The sequence below is a fragment of the Podarcis vaucheri genome (assembly GCF_965113315.1).
Source record: "Podarcis vaucheri genome assembly, chromosome: 12".
In the NCBI taxonomy this organism is placed as follows: domain Eukaryota; kingdom Metazoa; phylum Chordata; class Lepidosauria; order Squamata; family Lacertidae; genus Podarcis; species Podarcis vaucheri.
Window position 1 is genome coordinate 17,854,204 of NC_138750.1, and position 27,733 is coordinate 17,881,936.

General features: G+C 43.4%; 1 protein-coding gene and 1 long non-coding RNA gene across 2 annotated transcripts in view; one reads left to right on the forward strand and one right to left on the reverse strand.

Moving 5' to 3' along the window:
• Nucleotides 1-26,679, forward strand: part of CAPN7 (calpain 7) — a 47,592-nt gene extending 20,913 nt beyond the window's left edge. Inside the window, exons 9-21 of the mRNA XM_082193018.1 lie at nucleotides 628-721; nucleotides 1,981-2,127; nucleotides 4,192-4,298; nucleotides 7,847-7,967; nucleotides 8,231-8,375; nucleotides 12,217-12,316; nucleotides 16,260-16,395; nucleotides 19,130-19,205; nucleotides 20,866-21,011; nucleotides 23,556-23,618; nucleotides 24,822-24,952; nucleotides 25,875-25,958; nucleotides 26,056-26,679. Coding sequence (XP_082049144.1) covers nucleotides 628-721; nucleotides 1,981-2,127; nucleotides 4,192-4,298; nucleotides 7,847-7,967; nucleotides 8,231-8,375; nucleotides 12,217-12,316; nucleotides 16,260-16,395; nucleotides 19,130-19,205; nucleotides 20,866-21,011; nucleotides 23,556-23,618; nucleotides 24,822-24,952; nucleotides 25,875-25,958; nucleotides 26,056-26,200 — 1,495 coding nt within the window. The 3' untranslated portion in view covers nucleotides 26,201-26,679. The remainder of the gene's footprint in view (nucleotides 1-627; nucleotides 722-1,980; nucleotides 2,128-4,191; nucleotides 4,299-7,846; nucleotides 7,968-8,230; nucleotides 8,376-12,216; nucleotides 12,317-16,259; nucleotides 16,396-19,129; nucleotides 19,206-20,865; nucleotides 21,012-23,555; nucleotides 23,619-24,821; nucleotides 24,953-25,874; nucleotides 25,959-26,055) is intronic.
• Nucleotides 8,096-8,952, reverse strand: LOC309515375. Its single transcript, XR_014212433.1, has 2 exons — nucleotides 8,566-8,952; nucleotides 8,096-8,274 (listed from the first exon to the last, which is right to left on the reverse strand). It is a non-coding gene; the product is annotated as an uncharacterized lncRNA (long non-coding RNA).
• Nucleotides 26,680-27,733: the final 1,054 nt, after the last annotated feature.

A 27,733-nucleotide genomic window follows, 5' to 3' on the forward strand; every position in this document is an offset into this window, starting at 1 on the left:
CTCCCGTTGCTCTGTCCCAGCTCCTGCCAACCTAGCAGTTCGAAAGCACGCCAGCACATGTAGATAAATAGGTACCACTGCAGCAGGAAGGTAAATGGCATTTCTGTACGCTCAGGTTTCCGTCACAGTGTCCCGTTGCTCCAGAAACGGTTTAGTCCTGCTGGCCACACGACCCAGAAAGCTGTCTGCAGACAAACGCCGGCTCCCTTGGTCTGAAAGCGAGATGAGCACCGCAACCCCATGGTCGCCTTTGACTGGACTTAACCGTCCAGGGGTCCTTTACCTTTTACCTATAGCTTAGCTGTAGAGCATCTTACATGCAAAAAGTTCCAGGCTCAAACACCTGGCATCTCTACCCTAATAATTTTTGTTTGCTTCAATTTTATATGCCTAACTCCATTGTGGTCGCTGGTGTCCTTTACTGTTTGGGACTTTCAGTTCTCTATATAACTGAGAACCTTTCCCTCTCAGGTGTGAGTTTAACACCAAAAAGCACACGATACCACGCTTTCTTAAGCTTTAAGTTGACAACACGGGATTGAAATAGACTTGGCATAGTCCACAACATGCACACAGAATATATTCTAATATTTCCCCCGGTCTCTTTCCTTCCCCCCTTCAAAACAGCATTATTTATCCACAGAATAAAAAAGGAGAGCCGGAATATAATCCGTGTGGAAAATACATGGTTAAGCTGTATATCAATGGGGTCCCTCGGAAGGTAAGGTCATGATTGTTTGCTTGTTAGGTTGATGGTTAGAATTTTATGTAATTATACCCTATTAAGGTGTTGACCGAACACATGGGGGTCTCCACAAGGATGAATATACCACAAAAACAAGACCTTGCCCCCCCCAACACACACAATTCACAGCGTTTACAGGGGAACAGCAATATTGGCAGGTGTCTGTTAGCATTTGTATTGCATTTGCATTGTAAATGTATTTTTTTTTTAAAATGGTATTGGGGAAAGGAGGTGGCAGGTGGGAGTTGTCTGGTTATTCTGTTAGTTGTTTCTTTGAGAACGTGAGAGAGTGCTGACCTCAGGCAGATGCTGTCTGGAGGAGTTTGTGAGGACAAGCAATCTGTGGATTATTACCTTAGGCACTACTATGAAGGAGTTTTGGGGGGAAAAGGACTAAACCCTCTCTTGGGCTCAAGGGAGAGAAACACATTGTGTTCATTAATATACAGTATACAGCCGTATCTTGGAAGTTGAACAGTATCCATTCTGGAAGTCCGTTCAACTTCCAAGAGCCAGTGTGATGTAGTGGTTAAGAGTGGTGGACTCATAATCTGGGGAACCGGGTTCGCTTCCCTGCTCCTCCACATGCAGCTGCTGGGTGACCTTGGGCTAGTCACACTTCTCTGAAGTCTCTCAGCCCCACTCACCTACAGAGTGTTTGTTGTGGGGGAGGAAGGGAAAGGAGAATGTTAGCCGCTTTGAGACTCCTTAGGGTAGTGATAAGGCGGGATATCAAATCCAAACTCCTCTTCTTCTTCTTCAAAATGTTTGGAAACAAAGCGCGGCTTCTGATTGGCTGCAGGAAGCTCCTGCAGCCAATCAGAAGTCCCGTCAGACATTTGGCTTCCAAAAGAAAGTTCAAAAATCAGAACAGTCACTTCCAGGTTTCGATCATTTAGGGGCCAAAATATCCAAGTTCCAGGTGTTCGAGATCCAAGGTATGACTATATGAATAATACTTGTTGTTCAACTGTTGCCAACCTGACAAGCAAAAAATTATCTTCAAGTCTTGTGTAAGGTGTCTTTTTTTATCACAAATAGCTAACAGTGCCCCCATGTCCCCCGCATCTCATGTTTTAAGCAACACATTGTCAGAACGCTTGGCTAGAGCCAATGTATATTCTTCGTTCTATGAGCCTGACTCTTCTGCGTGACTTACTTAATTCCACGCGAAGCTGCTACAGCTGTCTTATTTAAGCTCTTGGTTTGATCTCTCTCTGTCCTGTTTTGCCCAGGTGATAATCGATGACTTCCTACCGGTGGATCACAGCGGAGAACTTCTCTGCTCTTACTCCAACAACAAAAGCGAACTCTGGGTTTCCTTGATAGAGAAAGCTTACATGAAGGTTATGGGAGGTTATGATTTTCCAGGATCAAATTCTGTGAGTACTGATCTGTTCTTGGCAAGGAGTAAATGTCTGTTCAGGCAGATCTTCCCATTATGAAGAGCTCTTTCATTATTATTATTATTATTATTATTATTATTATTATTATTATTATTATTATTATTATTATTTTAAAAAAGATATTTATTAAAGTTTCACAAATTATATAATCAAACACAAACAAGAAAAAACAAGTATAATTTCAAATCCTTATTTTCTTAAAACTTACTTCACCAACCTCCTCATACCTCCCCTTTCTGCATTCCAATTTCAAATATTTAATTCAGCAAATCCTCACCCTTAATTTTATCTAATTGTTAACCTTTCTTTTCTTTTAACTTAATCTTTACAGCTGTAGTCCACTTACTTTCTAAAGCCATATCATTTTAACACTCATTAATTTTACAATGTTTCTTAAGATAGTTCTTAAATTTCTTCCAATCTTCTTCCACCGTCTCTTTCCCCTGGTTTCGGATTCTGCCAGTCATCTCTGCCAGTCCCATGTAGTCTATCACCTTCATCTGCCATTCTTCCAAGGTGGGTAGATCTTGTGTCTTCCAATACTTTGCGATGAGTATTCTTGCTGCTGTCGTAGCATACATAAAGAATGTTCTGTCTTTCTTTGGCACCGATTGGCCGACAATGCCCAAGAGGAAGGCCTCTGGTTTCTTAAGGAAGGTATATTTAAATACCTTTTTCATTTCATTATATATTATTTCCCAGAAAGCCTTAATCTTTGGGCATGCCCACCAAAGGTGAAAAAAAGTACCTTCAGTTTCTTTACATTTCCAACATTTATTATCAGACAAGTGGTAAATTTTTGCAAGCTTGAGTCATGTACCACCTATAAATCATTTTCATAATATTTTCCTTCAAGGCATTACATGCCGTAAATTTCATACCGGTGGTCCACAACTGTTCCCTGTTCTTTTCCTGATGGAATTGGTTCCACTCCAGATTCCACTTCTTTCTGAAGATCTTCTTCGTGGTCTCTCAGAAACTTGTCTTTATCACTCACTGTCTTTATTCTTATTTTCCTTCCTTTATATTTGAAGGATAAACCTTGAGGAAATTCCCACCTGAAGAGTATTTTGTTCCTTCTCAGTAAAACAACCAGGTCTTTGTAGTAGGTTCTTACATCTAAAATATGCTTCTGTATATCCTTAAAGATCTCCATGAAGGAGTCTTCAATTTCCAGAGTTATTTGGTAGTGCAAATTCAAAATTTTGTCTCTTTCTTCTTTCGATCTTAAAGTTATCAGACAGTCTCTTGGCTTCTTCCTGCTTTGTCTTGTGTCGAGTCTAAATGCAGTCACTATCTTAAATTCTTCCTTCTCTAGCCCCTGTTGCCAAAAATCCAAGAATTCTTTTGTAAGGAAGTCCGCCAAGGTGAAAGAGCTCTTTCATTAATCCCAAGTACAGAATGTAAAATAGACGGATGCCATCATAAACAAAATACGATCTCTGCTTTTTGTTCATTGTAGCATGTGTGCTTTTTTTCCAGCACGGCAAATAATCTCTGTAGGAGTAAGTTATATTTAAGTTGGCCTTATTTGGGGAATGTTCTTGGCAAATGCAAGTTAGCATGACTGAAGTCTAGTATGGGGCTTTATGGATTAAATTCTAGGGGGGAAAAGATACATTTGGGTACCACAACTTGTTCTCTAGTTTCTGAGGATTTGGCCCTTACTGATAATCACATTTTCAGCTTCATCTCTGTGATGATGGAGGGAAGAAACCATTATATTGTCGCCAAGGGTAAGGAGGAAAGAAGCTGTGTTAGCCAGTGCAGTTCTGTCTCCTCTGAATCTGAAAATTTCTGATGGCTACTGCAAAATCCATGGCATTTTCAACAAGCTGCTTTTCTGTGCATTAGCCTTCTGTTACCTCCTAAAAAGTTTCACGTAGGCCAGCACCAAAGAAGTTTCAGAACTGGAACCATACCTTTTATTAAACTTCTTGCTTTTCAAAAATAGCAATTTTCCCCCCGCATGGATGGCTTTTTCACAGTCCTGGATTATACTGCTGTTTTTGCTACCAAGGAAATCTGCTTTTATTTCAGAATATTGATCTCCATGCGTTGACTGGCTGGATACCCGAAAGAATTGCCATGCACTCAGGCAACCAATCTTTTGACAAAGACAGTTCCTTCAGGATGCTTTACCAAAGGTAACTTACGGCTGATATATATATTTAAGAGGCTCTGGTGTTATAAGCGGAATAGTTCCATTGTATTTTTACACTTGCTAGTGCCATGGCTAGCAAATACTAATGAGCAATTGATGAAGGTGTGGTCTTTATCTATAGTGAGAGAGACTGATGTAGAAAATGGCACTTTGGTGGTAGTGTGTTTCAGTCCTCTGTTAGACTTTAAAAAGAAATACGCCAATTGGCCAGAAATATTGACAAGCTTTTGACTGAATTCTGCCTTTCTTTGGACTTAAGGCAGAAGTAGAAATATTTTTCAAAGGGGCATGAAGTAAAAGCTGTGGTATGTTTGGTGTTTGAGCTTTTGCTGTTTCAGATGCTGCAGGTAAATATGGATGACTTCAGGATAGGATTCGAATCTGGTTTAATTAGAAATACTTTTTGTATATAATAATTTTTAATATTTTTTCAGTGACAATAATCCAATAATAGCCTCATTAGAACAATGCCAAATTATAATACAGTTCCTAATACAAATAATTCAAATTCCAAATTATATAATTTACGTGCCCCCCCCCCCAGGACTAGAATTGATTATTTTGATGATTTTCTTTGTTTCTGCGTTCCAAAATCTTATTGATTTCAATTACATTCCCATCATAGTAGTAATTCATTATACAACAGCTGCTATATTTGTAACTTCTATTCATGTTGACACATTGAGTAGTTTATAAGACTACAAGTGAAGATCTCATACTGTATCATTGTTCTTCCTGTGTGTGACATTTATTCTCTTCATATTGTTTTTTCCTGTCCATGTATGTCAATCTTTCCCTGGTCGTTGCTGCAATCTGTCATGCCTTGAGTGGAGCTGATATCCCAGTGTTGTTCCAGAAATTTCTCCCTCACTCAGTCCCATGCTCTTTGTTTTTGCAACTTTAACAATACAGTGGTACCTCGGGTTAAGTACTTAATTCGTTCCGGAGGTCCGTTCTTAACCTGAAACTGTTCTTAACCTGAAGCACCACTTTAGCTAATGGGGCCTCCTGCTGCCGCCGCGCTGCTGGAGCACAATTTCTGTTCTCATCCTGAAGCAAAGTTCTTAACCTGAAGCACTATTTCTGGGTTAGCGGAGTCTGTAACCTGAAGTGTATGTAACCTGAGGTACCACTGTAGCTACAAAAGTCACTCTATCCCAGTCAGTAACCTGTTTTTGCCATTTTACCTCCCAGCCTCAGAAGAAGGATTTATTATCTTGCGAGTGCACTTGGCAAGTTTCCAGATTCCTTTCATTCCTCCATTCAGCCGAAGATAATTAGCACATACCTTCCAGATTCCATACTCGCAAAATGATAATTAGTCCAATTATCGTTAGTCCAAACAGTCCAATTAAATTTCTCCCTCCCTCAGTCCCGTGCTTCTCTGTTTAATTAGAAATACTAGGAACTAAAGTTTTGTGGTATTATCTCGGGGGTAGTCAAATGCTGTTGGATGTTGCAGGGTGGATTTGATTTGAATCAAATCAATTTAAATCACGATTTAAATCACTAGTCAGTAAGACTTGATTTAAATCTTTTTTTAATAGACAGACTCATTCTTGCATATTTACAAGCAGATGAAGGTTTCATTTTTGGAATAATAAAATTTCAGAATAGTTTTTACAGTTACAGTGGTGCCTCGCAAAACGAAAAGAATCCGTTCTGTGATTCTCTTCGTCTAGCGGTTTTTTCGTCTTACGAAGCAAGCCCATTGACGGATTAGCGGATTAGCGCTATTAGCGGCTTTTAGCGGCTTATCGGCTTGTCGGATCAGCTGATAAGCGGCTTAGCGGCTTAGAAAAAGGGGGGGAGGGGAAAAAACCCGCAGGAACTCGCAATACATTTTCGTCTTGCGAAGCAAGGCTATAGGAGATTCGTTTTGCGAAGCACCTCCAAAACGGAAAACCCTTTCGTCTAGCGAGTTTTCCGTCTTGCGAGGCATTCATCTTGCGGGGCACCACTGTATATCAAAAAGTACTGATTTGGTTATACTATTAGAAATACATAGACAGATAATTGTGAAATTATTGTGAGGTTTAATAAGTTAACTGTTTATATTTGGACAACTTTTCTGCTGTACTTTATTGGAAGGAGAAAAATAAATATTTCCTCAATAACAATTTAAACAATTTATTTAACTAAAACAATAACATTATAGCATCCATGTTTGTTAACTGATGTGCTTAAACAATTTTTTAAAAAACCCTCAGACTGAGTTTTAGCACACATGAAAAACTTAAAACAAATCCTTATTTCCTGATGAATAGCCTTTGAACTAGAATGTAACTTAAATAGAAAACTATCTTTAGAAAGATTTTTCCTCCAAAAGCATTTTATTTTAAAAATCTGGTATTATTATTATTATTTTAAAATCCTATCAGCTCCAACCATGGTGGAAGATAATGGGAGTTGGTTTCCACCAGCTATGGGAAGAGAGGAGGGGAGTTACTTTAGTTCTAGCTACAACTTAAAATGAGGCTGCATTTTAAATTGCATTTTAACCTGTGTTTTAAATTGTTCTTTTTCTTTTTTCTTACTATGTTTTTACTGAAATTTTATTGGTGTTAGCCTCCCTGATCCCGGCTCTGGCAGAGGAGGGCAGGGTATAAATAAAATTTATTTTTATTATTAATAATAATAATAACTCCTGAAATAGTTCTTCGAGATTTATCTGTCTTCCACCCCGTGCCGCAACCTTTGAGAGGCATCAATTTATGCCACCGCTTCGTTATGGTTTCAAGGATGACATCTGCCTTTCTTTTCTCTTCTTCAAATGGATGTTGTTGTTGTTGTTTAGTCGTTTAGTCGTGTCCGACTCTTCGTGACCCCCTGGACCAGAGCACGCCAGGCACTCCTGTCTTCCACTGCCTCCCGCAGTTTGGTCAGACTCATGCTGGTAGCTTTGAGAACACCATCCAGCCATCTCGTCCTCTGTCGTCCCCTTCTCCTTGTGCCCTCCATCTTTCCCAACATCAGGGTCTTTTCCAGGGAGTCTTCTCTTCACATGAGGTGGCCAAAGTATTGAAGCCTCAGCTTCAGGATCTGTCCTTCCAGTGAGCACTCAGGGCTGATTTCCTTCAGAATGGAGAGGTTTGATCTTCTTGCAGTCCATGGGACTCTCAAGAGTCTCCTCCAGCACCATAATTCAAAAGCATCAATTCTTCGGCGATCAGCCTTCTTTATGGTCTAGCTCTCACTTCCATACATCACTCCTAGGAAAACCTTTAACTTTACGGACCTTTGTTGGCAAGGTGATGTCTCTGCTTTTTAAGATGCTGTCTAGGTTTGTCATTGCTTTCCTCCCAAGAAGCAGGCGTCTTTTAATTTCGCGGCTGCTGTCACCATCTGCAGTGATCATGGAGCCCAAGAAAGTAAAATCTCTCACTGCCTCCATTTCTTCCCCTTCTATTTGCCTATCTATTTCTATCTAATTCAAATGGATAAGGATAGACTAATAAGAAGCATCAGTGGTTCTGTTACTCCATCTGTAAGCAAACTCTGAAAGTCAACTTTCTTCTTCTTTGTGGCCAGATTTCGCAAAGGGGACGTGCTCATTACAACGGCGACGGGAGTGATGACCGAGGAGGAAGGAGAAAGGTGGGGTTTAGTACCAACCCATGCCTACGCTGTTTTGGATATCAGAGAATACAAGGTACCCGTGGGAATAAATGCATCAGAGCTTTTGGCAATACCTTCTTTAAATTGGCAGGTTTTTATATTTTAAAAATATTGCGTCCTCTCGTGCTGCTGAAAAGCTAAAGAATAGGAAACCATGGAACATCTTTTCCAAATCAGCTTTATCCGGATTGTTTTAAGACTTTCAGCTCATTTGATTTCCTGTATTCATTGGGGGGGTGGGGTGGTACAATCTAATGGAAAATGCCAGATATTCCTTATTTCCTTTTCTTCGTTTAGGGGCTTCGATTCCTCCAGCTGAAAAATCCCTGGAGCCACCTCCGCTGGAAGGGAAGATACAGTGAAAATGATATGAAGAACTGGACCCCGGAACTTCAGAAATACTTGAATTTCGATCCCAGAACGGCCCAGAAAATAGACAACGGTAAAGGAGCAAAACACCTGGAGGTTTGAGCAAGCAAGATTTTAAATGGCTCATTTGCCCCAGAATCTCCCTAGTGGAACAGGACTGGAGCTTGGGGGAGTAGGCGGGTGGCTTGATTTTCACAGCTCCTAGAAGGATCAGGTCCAAGGTCAAAGATCTTGGCAGGATCTTTTAGCTTTTACAGTCGTACCTTGGAAGTCGAACGCCTTGCCAGTTTTGACTCCCGAAGATTGCAAATCCGGAAGTGAGTGTTTCGGTTTGCGAACTATTTTTGGAAGCCGAACGTCCGACGGGGCTTCTGCAGCTTCTGATTTTTGAAAAAAAGATTAGAAGATTCTTGTCTTCCCTGCCATGGCCTCCCCGCCATTGCTTGTCTGGCCAGCTTCACTCTGGCTCCCCTACTAGGGTTGGACGATATATCATCCCAAACTGGTTTGAAGTCCACATTGTGATACCGGTTTCATCATCTTTGACCTGGCAATATATTGAAAATCACGATATCTATGTGTGTGTGCTATGCAAAAATCACGGGGGGGGGGGCTGTGAAGCCAGCAGATGTCTCTACATCAGGTATAGGCAAACTCGGCCCTCCAGATGTTTTGAGACTACAGTTCCCATCATCCCTGAGCACTGATCCTGTTACCTAGTGATGATGGGAGTTGTAGTCCCAAAACATCTAGAGGGCCGAGTTTGCCTATGCCTATTCTACATTATTTCATCCTTATTTCAGACATCGTGATATATAAGTATACTGTGATGTTTAACTGGTGATATATCACAGTGTTGAAAACCAGGTATCACCCAGCCTTACTCCCCCACCCCTTTAACTGTACCAGGTGGCCCTAGCCAGTGGCGTAGCGTGGGGGGTGCAAGGGGGGGCCGGGCGCAACATCTGGGGGTTAGGGTTAGGGGGTGCAAATCCACGGGTTAGGGGGTGCAAATCCACGGGTTAGGGGGTGCAAATCCACGGGTTAGGGGGTGCAAATCCATGGGTTAGGGGGCGCAAATTACTTGCCTTGCCCCAGGTGCTGACAACCCACGCTACGCCACTGGCCCTAGCAGTCCCTGAAACAACATTATTATTATTATTATTATTATTATTATTATTATTATTATTTATTTATTATTATTAGCTCCAGACAGTCATTTTGCTTTCGCAGAATGCTTCTGGAGGTAAGTGGGACCCAGAGACATTTTGGAGAATTAACAGTGGCTAATGTTTGGATCTTCACCCTATTACTGCTCTTGCGGGAATAGCCAGCCATCTTGGCCCTGTCATTTAGTGGGGCTCAGGGCCTGTGAGCCCATCGACCTGTGCCCTGTGATCCAGCCCTAGCAGTGTCCCTATGTAGTCAAAACAGCACCACATATACACACACACATACAGTGGTACCTCTGGTTACGTACTTAATTCGTTCTGGAGGTCCGTTCTTAACCTGAAACTGTTCTTAACCTGAAGCACCACTTTAGCTAATGGGGTCTCCCGCTGCCGCAGCACAATTTCTGTTCTCATTCTGAAGCAAAGTTCTTAACCTGAGGTACTATTTCTGGGTTAGCGGAGTCTGTAACCTGAAGCGTATGTAACCCGAGGTACTACTGTACTCACGAGGAAGGTATTAGTAGGCTGGGGGGAAACCCAAGATTTGCAGAAGTGCAGAAATAGATGCAGGAGCTCTAAAGGGGGGGGGGACCCAGAAATAGTCCCATGAGGAGAGGCACAGAATGCTGAATTTCTGTATGACAGGACAGAACGGCTCACAGTTTTGAAGAATATTCTTCCGCTATGAATGGTCCATGTCAGCATTAAGAAAAAGAATTTTCGCCTGCTGTTATAATTGTTCTCTCTGTGAAATGGATGTTTTATATTTCTGAAAAAATAGCATGGTTGTGACCCTGATTGCTGCTCTCATCCCCGTCTGCAACAACCCTAGTTACTCAATTCAGAGCTAACGCTGATCAGACGTTAACTGTTGGCTTTCCTCTCTCTGTGGGATTTAAATGCCAGTTTAAGGAGGGAGCCGGTGGCGACATATCAAGGTTAGCTCACTGCGTTGCTGCCTATTAATGGCACACCGGCTAACGGGGTTTATTCTCACACATGCTGGGTGTGTTGAGGGGCCTTTGAAAACCACCACCACCCAGGCAGAGCCTTTCGCTCTCGGACTGAGCTGCGGCGACTGAAATGCACAAAGCAGCTCCAGCAGCTGCTCCTCCAGCGCCCAGGCTTGCCCTTGACTGAGTTGCCAAGGTCGGCGGAGGCGCTTCTTGCACACCCGCTGCTTCTGCCACCCTGAAGCCATCTAGCTGTTTCCTAGCACCCGGAGCCACCATCATTCTGGGGCAGCTTGTGACTTCACAATCGGCTGTGTGCACATCTGCTGCTTGTCTGCAAAGGGAGAGAGGTCTGCTGTGGGCCTTTCTGGAAGCTCAGGGTTAGGATGAGCAAAGAAAGAGGAAGATAATAAACCACAAGATTTTTACCAAGTGGAGAGAGAGAGAGAGAGAGAGAGAGAGGAAGGAAGCAGCAGCAGCAGCAGCAGCAAAAGCCTGGCTTTGCTTGCTCCCATTTTCTGATCAGAGGTTTGATATGTAGAAATTGCTTGGGTCCTTTTAGACTCTGGACTTGCTGGTCTTTCAGCCTGTGGTGTTTGGCTGTCAGCCGTTCTGCTGAGTGGGTCCCTAGATCTCTTCCTCCAAGTCTTGCCCTGATGGTGAGGCTGCCACTTCTCAGTGCAAGGAGCTAAGCAGAGACTGTTCCGCTTATTGCAGGGTGCGGGGAGAGGATGATTAAAGGGACAGAGACCGAGGTCAGCCCAGTTCAACAGCTGACAATCAATCCTATTCAGTAACCACATAACACCGGTCCTGAAAGACCTACATTGGCTCCCAGTACGTTTCCGAGCACAATTCAAAGTGTTGGTGCTGAACTGTAAAGCCCTAAATTGGCCTCGGCCCAGGATACCTGAAGGAACATCTCCACTCGCATCGTTCTGCCTGGACACTGAGGGCCTTTTGGCAGTTCCCTCACTGTGAGTTGTGAGGTTACAGGGAACCAGGCAGAGGGCCTTCTCAGTAGTGGCGCCTGTCCTGTGGAACACCCTCCTATCAGATGTCAAAGACATAAACAACTATTTGACTTTTAGAAGACATCTGAAGGCAGCCCTCTTTGAGGAAGTTTTTAGTCTTTGATATTTTCTGACTTTTATTATTATTAATAACAATATTATATGGGGGCCACACAGAGTGGCTGAGGAAACCCAGACTGATGGGCAGGATATTAATAATAATAATAATAATAATAATAATAATAATAATAATAATAATAATTATTATTATTATTATTATTATTATTATTATTATTATTATTATTTTCCTACAGTCATACCTTGGTTTTCAAACAACTTAGTTCTCGAACGTTTTTTTCTCCCAGACGCCTCAAACCTGGAAATGAGTGTTCTGGCTTGCGAACTATTTTTGGAAGCCAAACGTCTGACAGGCCTACTGTGGCTTCCAGTTGGCTGCAGGAGGTTCCGAGGTCAGCCCAGTTCCACAGCTGGCAATCATTCCTATTCAGTAACCACATAACACTGGTCCTGAAACACCTGCACTGGCTCCCAGTACATTTTTAAGCACAATTCGAAGTGTTGGTGCTGACTGTTAAAGCCCCAAGCAGCCAATCAGAAGCCGCACTTTGGTTTCCGAATGTTTTGGAAGTCAAACGTACTTCCAGAACGGATTCCAAGTTACGACTGTATTTTCATTGACTCCTATCATTATGTTAAATGGCTTTTTGAGGGAAATATAGCATGTTTTTTGACCTAGATCTTTTCCTTTCTTTTAGGGATTTTCTGGATTGCCTGGGAAGATCTGTGCAAGTATTACGATGTTATATACTTGAGCTGGAACCCGAGTCTTTTTAAAGAATCAACATGCATTCACAGGTTTGTCCAACGGAAAAGGTTGCAAGTTGCAAGTTTACTTCTATACAGCTGTCCTGGACTAATCCCAGCCCTCAACTTCACTTGTGAGGGAACGGTACAATATTTGAGGCTTTCTAATTTAGAAAAACAGTAAGGGGGATGTGGTGAAGATGCATAAAATTATGCCCTGGTATGGATGCGGGTGGCGCTGTGGTCACCACTGAGCCTCTTGGGCTTGCCGATCAGAAGGTCGGCGGTTCGAATCCCCATGACGGGATGAGCTCCCGTTGTTCGGTCCCTGCTCCTGCCAATGTAGCAGTTCGAACGCATGTCAAAGTACAAGTAGATAAATAGGTATCACTCCGGCGTGAAGGTAAATGGCATTTCCATGCGCTGCTCTGGTTCGCCAGAAGCAGCTTAGTCATGCTGGGCACATGACCTGGAAGCTGTACGCCGGCTCCCTCGGCCAATAAAGCGAGATGAGTCCCTCGGCCAATAAAGCGAGAGTCAGCCACGACTGGACCTAATGGTCAGTCCATTTTACTGTTACCTTTATGGAAAAAGTAGACAGGAGAAAAACTACGTTATGAAACTAGAATCCAGGGCCATCCAAGGAAGCTGCAAGATCGGAGAATCCAGAAGAAAGCATTTTTTATTATGTAGGTACAACTTGGGCATTGTAGCTTTCATGTTTGGGAGCATTAAGCATGCAGAATTTGAATATTCTCACACGCCACGCCGCATTTCCTCTTGAGCATTCGTAAGTTTCAGGCTTTCATTTCAACAGCTGTTTGCTTTGTTCCTTGGAAGGATTGCTCTAGGAATAATATTTTGTACTTCCTGTTGAGATCACTGCTAGCATAAAAGGAGTGATAGCCAAAATATGTCCTCTTAAAGGGTAGTCAGGTTTTGTATGAATGAATTGCAATTCCTATAAACGAAACAGTGACGTGTTTGAGAGAGGGAGTTTGCGTTTATCTCTCATGTTTGGGGTTTGTTTTTTGCTGCTTGATGCTCAAGTTATCATATATATATATATATATATATATATATATATATATATGCAGGTTTTGGTATCTTCGGGTGTCTTCCCGTGTAAGAGTAGGGGTGTCTGGGCGACGTTTCGACGAGGTCTCACTCGTCATCTTCAGGCTGGTGCTTTCGGCTTCTTGTTACTGGAACAGAGCAGAATCTGGTGTTTGAGTTCCTATAAATACTGTTGAGGGGTGTGGTGTATAGCCTCCAACGTTCTGGGCAGAGAGGAAGTTCCTAGATTAGTGTGCCTTTTCTTCTTTTGTTCCTTAATTACTTGAGGGATATCTTGAGTGATTTCATGAGTGATATTCTGAATACCCCTGGGTGGGTCATTAAGTGTAGATTAGTTGCTAAAGCTTTCGTGTCTTGACCTCTTGAGCTTGTGAAGAGTTTTTCTGAGAAGATGGCTGTGCTGCATTTAGTTGTGCTCTGGCTTGGCTTCGTGTATAGGGGCGAGCTGTGATTTTGTGCCTTGTGCCCGCCAGATCTGTGTAGGGATTGCAGGGGGGTGCAGCATCCGGAGGTGCCACTATAGTTTGGCTACTGGATGGAGTCTGTAATATGTCTGTGGAGGGGGTCTGGGTTTGGGTCTGGTGTGGTTGATTGGTGACGGCGTTCTGTGTGCCTCTGGTTCTGGTGTCGGTTTTTGTGGGGAGGGCTAATTTCCAGATGTCTGGCAGGCGGGACGTGTCGTCACGCTTGTTCATGTTGTGAGGGTGTTTCTCTATCTCGATGGCTTCCATGATTATTCTCTTGTGGTGATGTTCCATGTTAAAGAGCAATTTGGAATCTGCAAAATTAATTTCGTGTCCTGTTTCTTTCATGTGTTGGAAAAGAGAGGAAGTTTTTTCTTCTTTTTTGACGGCATTCTTGTGTTCTGCGATACGTGCATTTATTCGTCTGTTTGTTTGTCCAATGTACGTGGCTGGGCAGACTTTGCAGGGTATTTCATAGACCCCTTGGTTTTCCAGCTGGATTTTGACTCTCATCTCCAGAACCAAACGCCTGGCTGACAAAGACCACTTGACAACTGAGTTACAGAATCTCTCAAATGTGTTAATCGCCAATGGATACCAGAAAAACAAGGTTACGAAGCTAATCCAAAAAGAAACACCCCCCAAAAACCAAGACACAGAAGAAAACAATGGCATGGCCCTCCTTCCTTATATCAAGGGCACTACAGACAAAATTAGCAAAATCCTCCATAAACACAATATCAAAACAGCCTTCTGCACCAACCAAAAAATAGCCAATATCCTCAGAAACCCAAAAGACAAAATCCACACTAATCTAGGAACTTCCTCTCTGCCCAGAACGTTGGAGGCTATACACCACACCCCTCAACAGTATTTATAGGAACTCAAACACCAGATTCTGCTCTGTTCCAGTAACAAGAAGCCGAAAGCACCAGCCTGAAGATGACGAGTGAGACCTCGTCGAAACGTCGCACAGACACCCCGACTCTTACACGGGAAGACACCCGAAGACACCAAAACCTGCATTCCTATACCCGTGAAAATCTACGAAAGCATATATATATATATATATATATATATATGTGTGTGTGTCTGGAAATTAGCCCTCCCCACAAAAACCGACACCAGAACCAGAGGCACACAGAACGCCGTCACCAATCAACCACACCAGACCCAAACCCAGACCCTCTCCACAGACATATTACAGACTCCATCCAGCAACCAAACTATAGTGGCACCTCCGGATGCTGCACCCCCCTGCAATCCCTACACAGATCTGGCTGGCACAAGGCACAAAACCATAGCTCGCCCCTATACACGAAGCCAAGCCAGAGCACAACTAAATGCAGCACAGCCATCTTCTCAGAAAAACTCTTCACAAGCTCAAGAGGTCAAGACACGAGAGCTTTAGCAATCTAATCTACACTTAATGACCCACCCAGTGATATTCAGAATATCACTCATGAAATCACCCAAGATATCCCTCAAGTAATTAATGACCCACCCAGTGATATTCAGAATATCACTCATGAAATCACCCAAGATATCCCTCAAGTAATTAAGGAACAAAAGAAGAAAAGGCACACTAATCTAGGAACTTCCTCTCTACCCAGAACGTTGGAGGCTATACACCACACCCCTCAACAGTATTTATAGGAACTCAAACACCAGACTCTGCTCTGTTCCAGTAACAAGAAGCCGAAAGCACCAGCCTGAAGATGACGAGTGAGACCTCGTCGAAACGTCGCACAGACACCCCGACTCTTACACGGGAAGACACCCGAAGACACCAAAACCTGCATTCCTATACCCGTGAAAATCTACGAAAGCATATATATATATATATATATATATATATATATGTGTGTGTGTGTGTACACACACACACACACACACACACACTGTTTTACAATTCTCAGATATATAAATTTTCTCTTTTATAGTTTAGAATATTCATTTGGACAACCTTAAAATATCAATGACTTCCCTTCTTCTCTTTCCATGGTTAATTTTGCATAACAGAAATCCCTGCATTATTACTTCCATCAAAACTTATTTACACTGTTGACTTTATCTTAATGCTGCCAACATTTTCAAGCGTGCACAATTTTCCCTCATACATTCAGTAAACCTTTTCCAGTCTTCTCTGAACATATGTTCTTCTTGTTCTCTCATTCTGTATGTTAAATCTGCAGGCTAAGTATATTCCATCAATTTAAGTTGCCATTTGTCTTTGGTTGGGACCTCGCTCATTTTCCATTTTTAGGCTAACAAAACACGGGCCACAGTAGTGGCATACATCAATAACCTTTTTTGACACCTGGAAATTTCCATCTGAATTATCCCCAAGAAAAAGGACTCTGGTTTTTTTGGGGGGAAAGGTGCTTTTAAAACTTTTTTTTCCAATTCATCATAAATTATTTATAATAAAATATTTTCTGTTTCTTTTTTAGTACCTGGGATGCAAAGCAGGGTCCTGTGAAAGATGCGTACAGCCTAGCTAACAACCCACAGTACAAACTGGAGGTTCAGTGCCCACAAGGTGGGGCTGCAGTTTGGATCCTGCTCAGCAGACATATTACGGACAAGGTACCCTTGGCATGGGGAAGCAGGTGGCGCTGTGGTCTAAATCACTGATCCTAGGGCTTGCCGATCAGAAGGTCGGCGGTTTGAATCCCCGCAACGGGGTGAGCTTCCGTTGCTCAGTCCCTGCTCCTGCCAACCTAGCAGTTTGAAAGCATGTCAAAGTGCAAGTAGATAAATAGGTACCGCTCCGGCGGGAAGGTAAACGGTGTTTCCGTGCGCTGCTCTGGTTCGCCAGAAGCGGCTTAGTCATGCTGGTCACATGACCCGGAAGCTGTATGCAGGCTCCCTCGACCAATAAAGCGAGATGAGCGGCGCAACCCCAGAGTCGTCCGCGACTGGACCTAATGGTCAGGGGTCCCTTTACCTTTACCATTGGCATGAATGTTTGAACCCTGGTATGAACGAGGGACCGGGCCCTGAAATGCCGATGCTTCTCTCGGTATTTGAGCTAGCAAGAGGAGGATAAAAGCCACCCGTTATTTTATATTAAATGCAAAGCCACAGGAGTGTGGTTCCCTTATCGGGCCAAGCAGAATGTTACGAAACAGCGTACGAGTTTTCAGGTCTCCCAGAATTCTTTCATCACAGCAGATGTCAAAAATACAAGGCGGGGGAAATTGGAAATCTGCTTTCTGTTTTGTAACATTTTGACTGGCCCTATTCCTAATGTGGATTCGGATTTGTTGTTGTCGGCCGACACTGTTACCTTTTTAACTTTTGTCAAGCATATTTCATAGACCTTTCTTGCAAGCCGCTTAGAGGTTTTGGTACAATTACCACATTTTCCCCTGCATAAGACTAGGTTTTTTCCCTTTAAAATAATGTCAAAAATTAGGGGGCATCTTATACACAGATACATCCTCCTATTTTCTTAATTTTGACTCCCCAAAATAGGGGGCATCTTATACATGAGGGCATCTTATAGATGGGAAAATACGGTACGTGGTCTACAGTCATACCTTGGTTTTTGAATGCCTTGGTATGTGTACGTTTTGGTTCCTGAATGCCAAAAGCCCGGAAGTAGGTGTTCCGGTTTGCAAACATTTTCCGGAAGCCGAACATCCTGCAGCCAATCAGAAGCCGCGTCTTGGTTTTCAAACCGTTTTGGGAGTCAAATGAACACCCGGAACGGATTAAGTTCAAGAACCAAGGTACCATTGTATAGATTTTGTAAGAGGCCACGTTTGCGTTAACTAGAGCAGTGTGCTCGGCACCAGATCTCGCAGCCAAACTGCTGGCACATGTACAGATGGACCTGTACCTCCAAAACCGTGCACTAGAGCGCATTGTTAGTGTGCCAAAGTTTTTGCAGCGGGAAATGCAACTAAAGGGCTCCTGTGAGTCTTTCACCCACGCAAGAGCTGCCACCTGTGTCTCTGTGTGACCGGCTGCCATAAACTTCCCTCGTTCCAGTCAGCCTCTACCAGATTCGGGGGTCGGTTCCTTTTGGAGCTGACCATTTTTACCCTTGCATTCTCTTAAACCAGGGGTCTTCAACCCGCGGCTCCGGAGCCGCATGTGGCTCTTTTACACCTTTGCCGCGGCTCCGGGGCGGATACTAGCAAGGGGAGGAGGCGCATTGTGCGCCCCAACACTTCCCACTGTGGCGGGCGCTGTACTGGCTGTGGCGTCGCATGGGGGCGGTGCGTGCGTTAGTCACGCACCGTCCCGACGTCACCTTCCTGCCCGCCACATTGTAAGGGGCATGTACGCTGGTCACTGCATTGAAAGGGGGCATGTACGCTGGTCACTGTTTTGAAGGGGAGTGAAGAACACACACACACACACAAAAGGTAACTTGTTAATTTAACGTTTATTTCTATGAGGAGGATTAATTCTGAGGGGTCAAACAAAGAAATAATAAAAAAGTGACAAAAAAGTTATTTTTATAATGACGAGTTTTGCTGCTCCCAGTTTTTTTCCCCTTCGGAAACGGGTCCAAGTGGCTCTTTTTGTCTTAAAGGTTGCAGACCCCTGTCTTAAACCCTGTTATGTGCAAGTGTGAATTGTGCTGCTCAGAAACTGAAGGTCTGTTGAGTCACGTCAGAATGAGCGAGACAGAGAGCCTCCCTGGGCAAAGGCAGTCTACCTGAGGGAGGGGGGGCAGTTGGTTGCTGGTTTTATTCTCATTCTCATTGTGTCTTCTGTGTTTTTATGCTGTGAACCGGCCTGAGATCTGCCAGGTGAAGGGTGGTATAGAAATGTAATAAACAGAAACAGAATGTAGGTGGGTGGGTGACTAAGGCTAACCAACAAAAATAACAGATGAATAATAAGAATAATACATAAACGAAGACATAGTGATTGTTAGGGGTTATTATTGGGTTACCTTATTTTTTGCTCTATAAGACTCACTTTTTCCCTCCTAAAAAGTAAGGGGAAATGTGTGTGCGTCTTATGGAGCGAATGCAGGCTGCGCAGCTATCCCCGAAGACAGACCAGCAAGAGGGATTGCTGCTTTCACTGCGCAGCGATCCCTCTTGCTGTTCTGGCTTCTGAGATTCAGAATATTTTTTTTCTTGTTTTCCTCCTCCAAAAACTAGGTGCGTCTTGTGGTCAGGTGCGTCTTATAGAGTGAAAAAGACGGTATTTTATTTTATTTTGATTTTATATATTCTGATTTTTTTGTGAACTGCCCTGAGACCTCTGGGTATATGGCGGTCTATAAATTCTAATAATAATAATAATAATAATAAAATAATAATAATAATAATAATTTTGGTCTTTGCTTTCGCAGGATGACTTTGCTCACAACCGGGAGTTCATCACAATGGTGGTATACAAAACAGATGGGAAAAAGGTTTACTATCCTGGTAGGTGTGTTAACAACCCTCCTCTTCTAGCTCCACCCTACAACCTATGGATACAAAGCTTCCAAAATAATATTAAAGGATTTTCTTTGTCAAGGGGGACATTTGATTGAGAAGCTCGTTGCCGAAGCAGGGTGGATGTAACCCTTTCTCTGACGTTTATTGACCGAATTCTGTGGGTGTCTCATTTGACAGCCTGAGAAGCTGACCACTAAATTAGGTCTTGTTGCTGTCCAGCTGTGCCTCTTCTTGTTTCTGACATCTGTTACTGGGCCATTAGCATCCTCTAGAAATGCTAAATTCTACCTAAAGAATCTTCATCTTCTCCAAGGATGGGGAACCCGAGGCCCTCCAGATGGGAGGGCCGCGGGTGGCGCTGTGGGTTAAACCACAGAGCCTAGGACTTGCTGATCAGAAGGTTGGTGGTTCGAATCCCCGCAACGGGGTGAGCTTCCGTTGCTCGGTCCCTGCTCCTGCCAACCTAGCAGTTTGAAAGCACATCAAAGTGCAAGTAAATAAATAGGTACTACTCTGGCAGCAAGGTAAACGGTGTTTCCATGCGCTGCTCTGGTTTGCCAGAAGCGGCTTAGTCATGCTGGCCACATGACCCGGAAGCTGTATACCAGCTCCCTCGGCCAATAAAGCGAGATGAGCGCCACAACCCCAGAGTCGGCCACGACTGGACCGAATGGTCAGGGGTCCCTTTACCTTTACCTAAAGAATCTCCATCTTCTCCAAGGATGGGGAACCTGAGGCCCTCCAGATCTTTTCTTTTTACTACATCTTATGTCCCCCCATGATGACCGAAGATGATGGGAGTCCATTCAGCCCGGACACTGAGGTCCAGCTCCGAGGGCCTTCTGGCGGTTCCCTCCCTTGCAGGAAGTGAGGTTGCAGGGAACCAGGCAGAGGGCCTTCTCTGTGGTGGCACCCACCCTGTGGAACACCCTCACATCGGATGTCAAGGAAATAAACAACTATCTAACTTTTAGAAGACGTCTGAAGGCAGCCCTGTTTAGGGAATTTTTAGATGTTTTATGTTTTATCATGTTTTTATTATTCTCTTGGGAGCCGCCCAGAGTGACTGGGGAAACCCAGCCAGATTAGCAGGTTTTAAATAAATATATATTTTAAAAAACACCTAGAGAGCCAAAAGAATTCCTGTCCCTTTCAAAAATGCATATATCAAACCTAAATCTTTCTTTTTTATGGGTGGCTTATATAGTATTTTTTTATAATAATAATAGTGTATTCTTTTTCCATATTGAAAGTTACATTTGTTACTCAGCAGTTATATTCCAGTTCAAGAAAACTAGTGATTTCCCGCTTACCCAACATCAATGTTTATAACCCAAATTACGATTGCATTTTAAGGTTCTGTCTTACCAAATTTCATCCTCTCCAACATGTTTCTTAATCTATTTCTCACGCTTCAAACCCTGCTGTGGTCTCCGCATATGGGAAATAACTTGAAATAGACTAGAAAGGTCTTCTTTAAAGGATTCTAAATTTGTGTCTCTTATCAGTGCCGTCACCTTCGCCGTCTCGGCATATTCCAAGATTTTTACCAGCCATTCTTCCTTGGAGGGTTTCCTCTCCTTCCATTCCTGTGCATGGAGAATCCTCGCCACTGTCGTCACATGCATAAATCTTTCCCTTTCAGCCGACCCTCCTCCGTATATCGACGGGATTCGAATCAACAGCCCCCACTATCTCACCAAGATCAAGCTGACGTCTCCGGGAACTCATACGTTTACTCTGGTGGTTTCTCAGTACGAAAAGCAGAACACGATTCACTACACGCTCAGGGTACGTGTTTATAGGCAGCCTTGCGAAAGAAGTATTTTAAGACGCTGGTCATCCCCACCATCAGCTCTTTTCAGAGTCGGGCAGGGCAACGGGAGTCGGCTCCGAGGCAATTCTTTCCACAGGGGAGCAGGCAAGTGGTTATTTTTAGCCCCGCTTACGGGGACTATATGCTAGAGCGGTTTTTGTTTCATTCAAAATTGCGGGAAACGCGACAAAGATGTTAAATAGCTTTAACAAAAAGGCGTCTCATTCCTTTTAATAATGGGATCCTGTTAATGATGGTCATTGGCGGAGGCACAGAGGAAATCTCATTGCTCTGATGACAGCTGCCAAATACAGTGGTAGCTCAGGTTACATACGCTTCAGGTTACAGACTCCGCTAACCCAGAAATAGTGCTTCAGGTCAAGAACTTTGCTTCAGGTTGAGAACAGAAATAGTGCTCCGGCAGCACGGCAGCAGCAGGAGGCCCCATTAGCTAAAGTGGTGCTTCAGGTTAAGAACAGTTTCAGGTTAAGAACGAATCTCCGGAACGAATTAAGTACTTAACCCGAGGTACCACTGTACAGTTGTACCTCGGAAGTTGAACGCCTTGCGGATCAAATGTTTTGGCTCCCAAACGCCGCAAACCCGGAAGTGAGCGTTCCGGTTTGCAAATGTTCTTTGGAACCTGAACGTCCTCCGCAGCTTCCGATTGTTTTGGAAGTCAAATGGACTTCCTGAACAGATTCCATTCGGCTTCTGAGGTACAACTGTATAGTCACCATGTGATAACTTTTACATGTGCAGTCGCCAGCTTTCCTTAGAGCAGATCAGAGTGACCAGGGGTGCCAACTAGAAAAAAAATGGGGGGGGGGATTCAGGTAAGCCCTGCCTCGCATAATCACTCACATGACACAGCATACACACACCATTTGAATGGCAGTGTCCGTCAACTTTTTTTGGGGGGGAGGGGGGCCAGACCACACAAATACTTTATGGGGGGAAGGAGAAGAGACCTTTGCCCCTAGGACAGCAGTTCTCAACCTGTGGGTCCCCAGATGTTGTCGGACTATAACTCCCATCATCCCTGAGCTCTGGCCTTGCTAGCTAGGGGTGATGGGAGTTGTAGTTCAACAACATCTGGGGACCCACAGGTTGAGAAAGGCTGCCCTAGGAGTTGGTTCCTATGAGAGTGAGCACTGGGCTTCTGCCTATAGCAAAACCCAAAGTGAATTTGCAGGTTCTCTCTTGGGTGTGACGACAAAAGAATTTTGAGAGATGCCAAAAATGTCAAACAGAAGAATATTCCAATATATCACATCCCTAGATTATGTGTGACCCTGGGGAAACTTGTGGCACATTGTTGAGGGCCCTCATCCCAGACACAGTTCCTTCCTGTAACTGGAGACAGCCAAGTCGAGTTGTGATGTGACGATGATTGATCAAACGTAGCCGATTCTTTTCTGGATATTCTCTCTCTTGAATGTTCTGGACCAGCCAGCTCAGTTTCTCGGGGAAACGGCAAGTCTTTCTTTTCCCTCCACCAATCTACCCTGAAGCAATAACAAAAATACTTTCTGCTCCTCGCATATTGGACAAGTTGTATAATTACAGTGGTGCCCCGCAAGACGAATGCCTCGCAAGACAGAAAACCCGCTAGACAAAAGGGTTTTCCGTTTTTGAGCTGCTTCGCAAGACGATTTTCCCTATGGGCTTGCTTTGCAAGACGAAAACATCTTGCAAGTGTTCCGATTTTTTTTCGCTTCCCCACTTTTTCTAAGCCGCTAATAGCCTTTTAGCCGCTAATCCGCTAAGCCTTTAATAGCCACTAAACCACTAATAGCGCTAATCCACTAAGCCGCTAATAGGGTTGCTTCGCAAGACGAAAAAACCGCTAGATGAAGAGACTCAAGGAACGGATTAATTTCGTCTTGCGAGGCACCACTGTACATTTCTCTTACATTAGGGCTGGGCAATGTCTGGTTTTCAACATCAATATATATCACCAGCCAAACATTGTGATATATCACGATGTCTGAAATTAGGAGGGAGCTGTGCAGAGGCATTGGCTGGCTTCACAGTTGTTCCTGCATCGTGATTTTTGCCGGCACCTGCTCTGGTGATTCGCTGCCCCCTGCAAGAGGCCGGGGAGAGCTGAGCCAGCAAAGTTAACAAGAGCTACAGGAATCAAGAGAAGTATTGGTTGGCTTCATGGTTCCTCCCACATTGTGATTTTTGCATAACACACACACACACACATCATGATTTGTGATATCTCGGCAGGTCAAAAATTATAAAACTGGTATCACAATATGGGATTCAAACCGGTTTTGGACGATATATCACCCGCCCTATTTCATATCTTGCAAAAATCTGCATTTACGTGTGTGGGTAAGAGAAAACCATTTAGGTTCTGCTAAGAACGTAAAGAGACATCGCTGGAACAGTAGCCCAACAGCATATTGGCCTTGTACGTTTCCCTAGCCGTTGTCCGCTGCTTCTTTTTAATTTCACAACGTGTGGATCATTCTATGTAAATCGTTCCCATTTCTTTGTCAACTCAGGTGTATTCAGCGTGCAAGTTTAACTTCTGCAAGATCCCGACACCGTATACCATATCCAAACGGGTAAGAAAGAATTGCAATCTCTATGGTCATCTGTTGGGTAGATCGAAATAAGATCTACAAGTTCCTCGCTATATCCTTGCTGGGTTTAACCCTTGGCTGTGTGACAGAAAAACCAAAATTGTGCTAAACGCTCATTGTAGTGAGCCTATTTAGTGATGTATTTACTTACTGTATTTTTCGCTCCATAAGGCGCACCGGACTATAAGGCACACCTAGTTTTTAGAGGGGGAATCAAGGAAAAAAATATTATTCCCCCCCCCAGCCCCAAAGAGCAGTGGACAGGCTGTGCTCAGCCTGTCCACTTCTCCCAGAGCTTCTCAGGGCTGCCGGGGGAAGCCCACCCCCCCCCCAGTCCCAAAGAGCTAAGAAGCCATGACAGCGAGCAGGATCCATCCCGCTGGCTGTCTTGGCTTCCTCTTTAGCCGTGCGCAACCTCTCCGGCCGGGAGAGGCTGCGCGTGGCTATGGCAATTCCCCCACCTCCCACAAATCCCACAGGAGCCGTGCACGCTTTAAGGAGCACGCGGCTCCTGTGGGCTTTTCGACGAGGAGGGAGAAGGGACTGACTGGCCGCATCAGTCCCTTCTCCCTCCTGGGGAAAAGCCCGCAAGAGCCGTGCAGAGCTTGTGTGCGGCTCTTGGGGGCTTTTCCTGCCTGCCTGCCTCCCCCCTGCATTCGCTCCATAAGACGCACACACATTTCCCCTTACTTCTTAGGAGGGAAAAAGTGCGTCTTATGGAGCGAAAAATATGGCAATGCAGCTATAACCAGAACAACTCAAATGGCTCTAAGGCATAAGGCTCCCCCCTTTTTGAAACATATTAAATACGCTTCCAGCTGCCAAAATCTATTGATCCTGGGCAGCCCCCATCTTAAAAGAATACAAACAGTTGAAGGCTTGGCAAGAAATGCGTGCCTAGCAGGCACTTGACACTTGAGTCTAAATCCTGCAACAAAGGAAGACTTTAGCAGGACCATTTTCTCATTTTCCATAAAAGGACATAGCAATCAAGTCAAGGAGCCGATGTAAAACCTTTGCCTTGTTCCAGTGTAAGCTTGAGCGACTTTGAGATTGAAGTTCTAGGTAAAGCGTTGGACGTCAACCAGAAGGGAAGTTAAACTGGAACTAGGATTAATGAATCATTTCTTTTTGTTCTCAATAGTATGTGCTGCTTAAGAACCTCTTGAACTTACTTTTGCTTAGGTAAATGGGCAGTGGAAAGGCCAAAGCGCTGGCGGGTGTGGGAATTTCAGAGAGACCGCCAAGAACAATCCTATTTACCAGTTCCAGTTGGACAAGGCCGGCCCCCTTCTCATTGAGCTACGAGGACCAAGGTTTGTGCAGGTTTGAAGGAGGGGAGCTGCAAAGTTAGTGCAGTGCAATGCAAATGTTGTTTGTTGGCCAAACTCAGTCATTTGTCCAGTGTTATAAACTCCCATTTGTTTTTGTTCATTTATGGGGAATCTAACCAGCAATTGCTGCAATTAATAAAATAGATAGATAGATAGATAGATAGATAGATAGATAGATAGATAGAACGGTAATAATAATAATAATGCATATGTATACCACCCTTCATCCAAAGATCTTAGGGTAGTTCACAGCATAAAAATACAGAATAAAATGAGGGTACATAATCAAAACAAAACAATAACCCCCCTCCCCCACACACATTTGAAAGGACACATGTTTCAGAAAATTCCTTCTTTTAATTACTTGTTCTAAGAATGCTGAGTTATGTGCTTAGTTCCAAATCCTATACAGTGGTACCTCGGGTTACATACGCTTCAGGTTACAGACTCCGCTAACCCAGAAATAGTACCTCGGGTTAAGAACTTTGCTTCAGGATGAGAACAGAAATCGTGCTCCGGCGGTGCAGCAGCAGTAGGAGGCCCCATTAGCTAAAGTGGTGCTTCAGGTTAAGAACAGTTTCAGGTTAAGAACGGACCTCCGGAACAAATTAAGTACTTAACCCGAGGTACCACTGTAATTTTGGCGTCCATAAATACCCTTGCCCAGTGCTCCCCCACCAAAAAAAAAGGTTTAGGGGTACTTTTATTTTGACTCAAGAAAATCACCATTTTATAGTTCAAATCAGGAAAAATAAATACAGTAAATGGACAAAACTGCAAAGATTCACAAAATGTTTAGGGGTTTGCGTACTCCTGCATACCCCCCCCCCAGAAAAAAGCACTGCCCTTGCCAAAGATCACTGTGTCTAAAAGGCAATCACAACCTCCGATTTGGTTTTTGCAGGCAATACAGTGTTGGCTTTGAAGTGGTGACTGTCTCTACAGTGGGAGAGCAAGGCTTTCAGAAGAAAAACAGCGGCGATTACAGGTAATGACACCTTGTCTGGTGACACATCTTTCTGGATTTGCATTGTGCTAGATCTCGTCCTAAGTTTGCCCCTTTTTTCTCTTTTTCTCCCTCCAAGATGCGGGTTTTGCTACCTGGAACTCGAATGTGTCCCTGCTGGCATATACAATATTATCCCAAGCACTTTCCTCCCTCAGCAGGAAGGACCTTTCTTTTTGGACTTTAATAGCGTTACCCCTCTTAAGACATCGCAGCTGCAATGAAGTCACCCATCTCTATGACTCTCTTGCAATGGATGTGGCAGACCTTAAGACTCTTTAAACGCTGGAGGGCAATCGAAAGAACCTACCTAAGGGGGGGAAATGTTTACATGGGCTGTGCAAAACAAATCTGGACTTTCTCAAAGGGAATTGCACCCTCAAGTTGGAGCAGGTAACCACTGCTGTGGATTGATTTTGAACACCTACAAGTTTCTACCACGTATGCACTTTTATAAGGACAGATGGTCGTTGTCCATAGGGATCTCTTAAAGCGAGAGTGGAAACCAAGTTTCTTCTCTTAGCCTAGAAGTGGCTAACTGGAGGGCAGGCCAAGGGAATTGCTTGTTTGTCTATAATGTCCTTGCTTTTTGCATGGCGTTGCTTCTGAGAATATTTTCATCACGTTTGGGCTTTAAAATGTGTGTCTCCCACCAACTCCCCTCCTTACAGCTTTGGTTTTTCCAAATACACCAGTGAACAAGCTCAGGTCGTATCTGTCTTGAATCAGAGATGGCTGTACATGTTGAAAAACTTCCTTGGCTCTTTGCTGCAAGGGTGAGAACCTGTAGCCCTCCAGATGTTTTGGAACAAATAATGATAATGATAATATAATATATTATTCTTTTTATTTTATTTTATTATTATCCTGCCATGAGGACTGAGAGAAACCCCTGCCTGAAATAGCTGTTGGTAGAGCTAACCCTCGCTTTAGCTCAGGGTGGATAAAAATAAATGATTTTTTTTAAAAAAATAAAATCAGATTTTTAAAATAAAATGCTTTTGGAGGAAAAATCTTTCTAAAGATAGTTTTCTATTTAAGTTACATTATAGTCCAAAGGCTATTCATCAGGAAATAAGGATTTAAGTTTTTCATGTGTGTTAAACTCAGTCTAAGTTTTTTTTTTTAATTGTTTAACCACATCAGTTAACAAATACGGATACATATGGTATAATGTTATTGTCTTAGTTAAATAAATTAAGGAAATTATTATTTTTCTACTTCCAATAAAGTACAGCAGAAAAGTTGTCCAAATATAAACAATTACATTTCATAATTACCTGTCTTTGTATTTCTAATAGTCTAACCAAATCAGTATAATTTTTGATATAACTGTAAAAACTACTCTGAAAATTTATTATTCCAAAAATGAAACCTTCAGCTGGTTGTAAATATTAAGATTATACCAGCAAGAATGAGTCTTTCTGTAAAAAAATGATTTAAATCAGGTCTTACTGACTAGTGATTTAAATCGTGATTTAAATCGATTTGATTTGAATCAAATCCACCCAGCTTTAGCTGATTTACCCCTTAAATGTAGGGCTTTGGAGATGTACCTATTTCTCTTGAAAGCAGGATTGGGAACTGTGCTTCTCTATAGTGCTGGGCACCCAACGCCCATCAGCCCTTGTCACCCATGTCTGGGGCGGTGGGTGTTGTGGTTCCACCACCCATCTGCAGGGCTGCAGGTTCTCCACCCCATCTACAGCACAGAGGACGAGGCTATCTTTTGTTATTGGTAAGTTCAATTTGTGAAA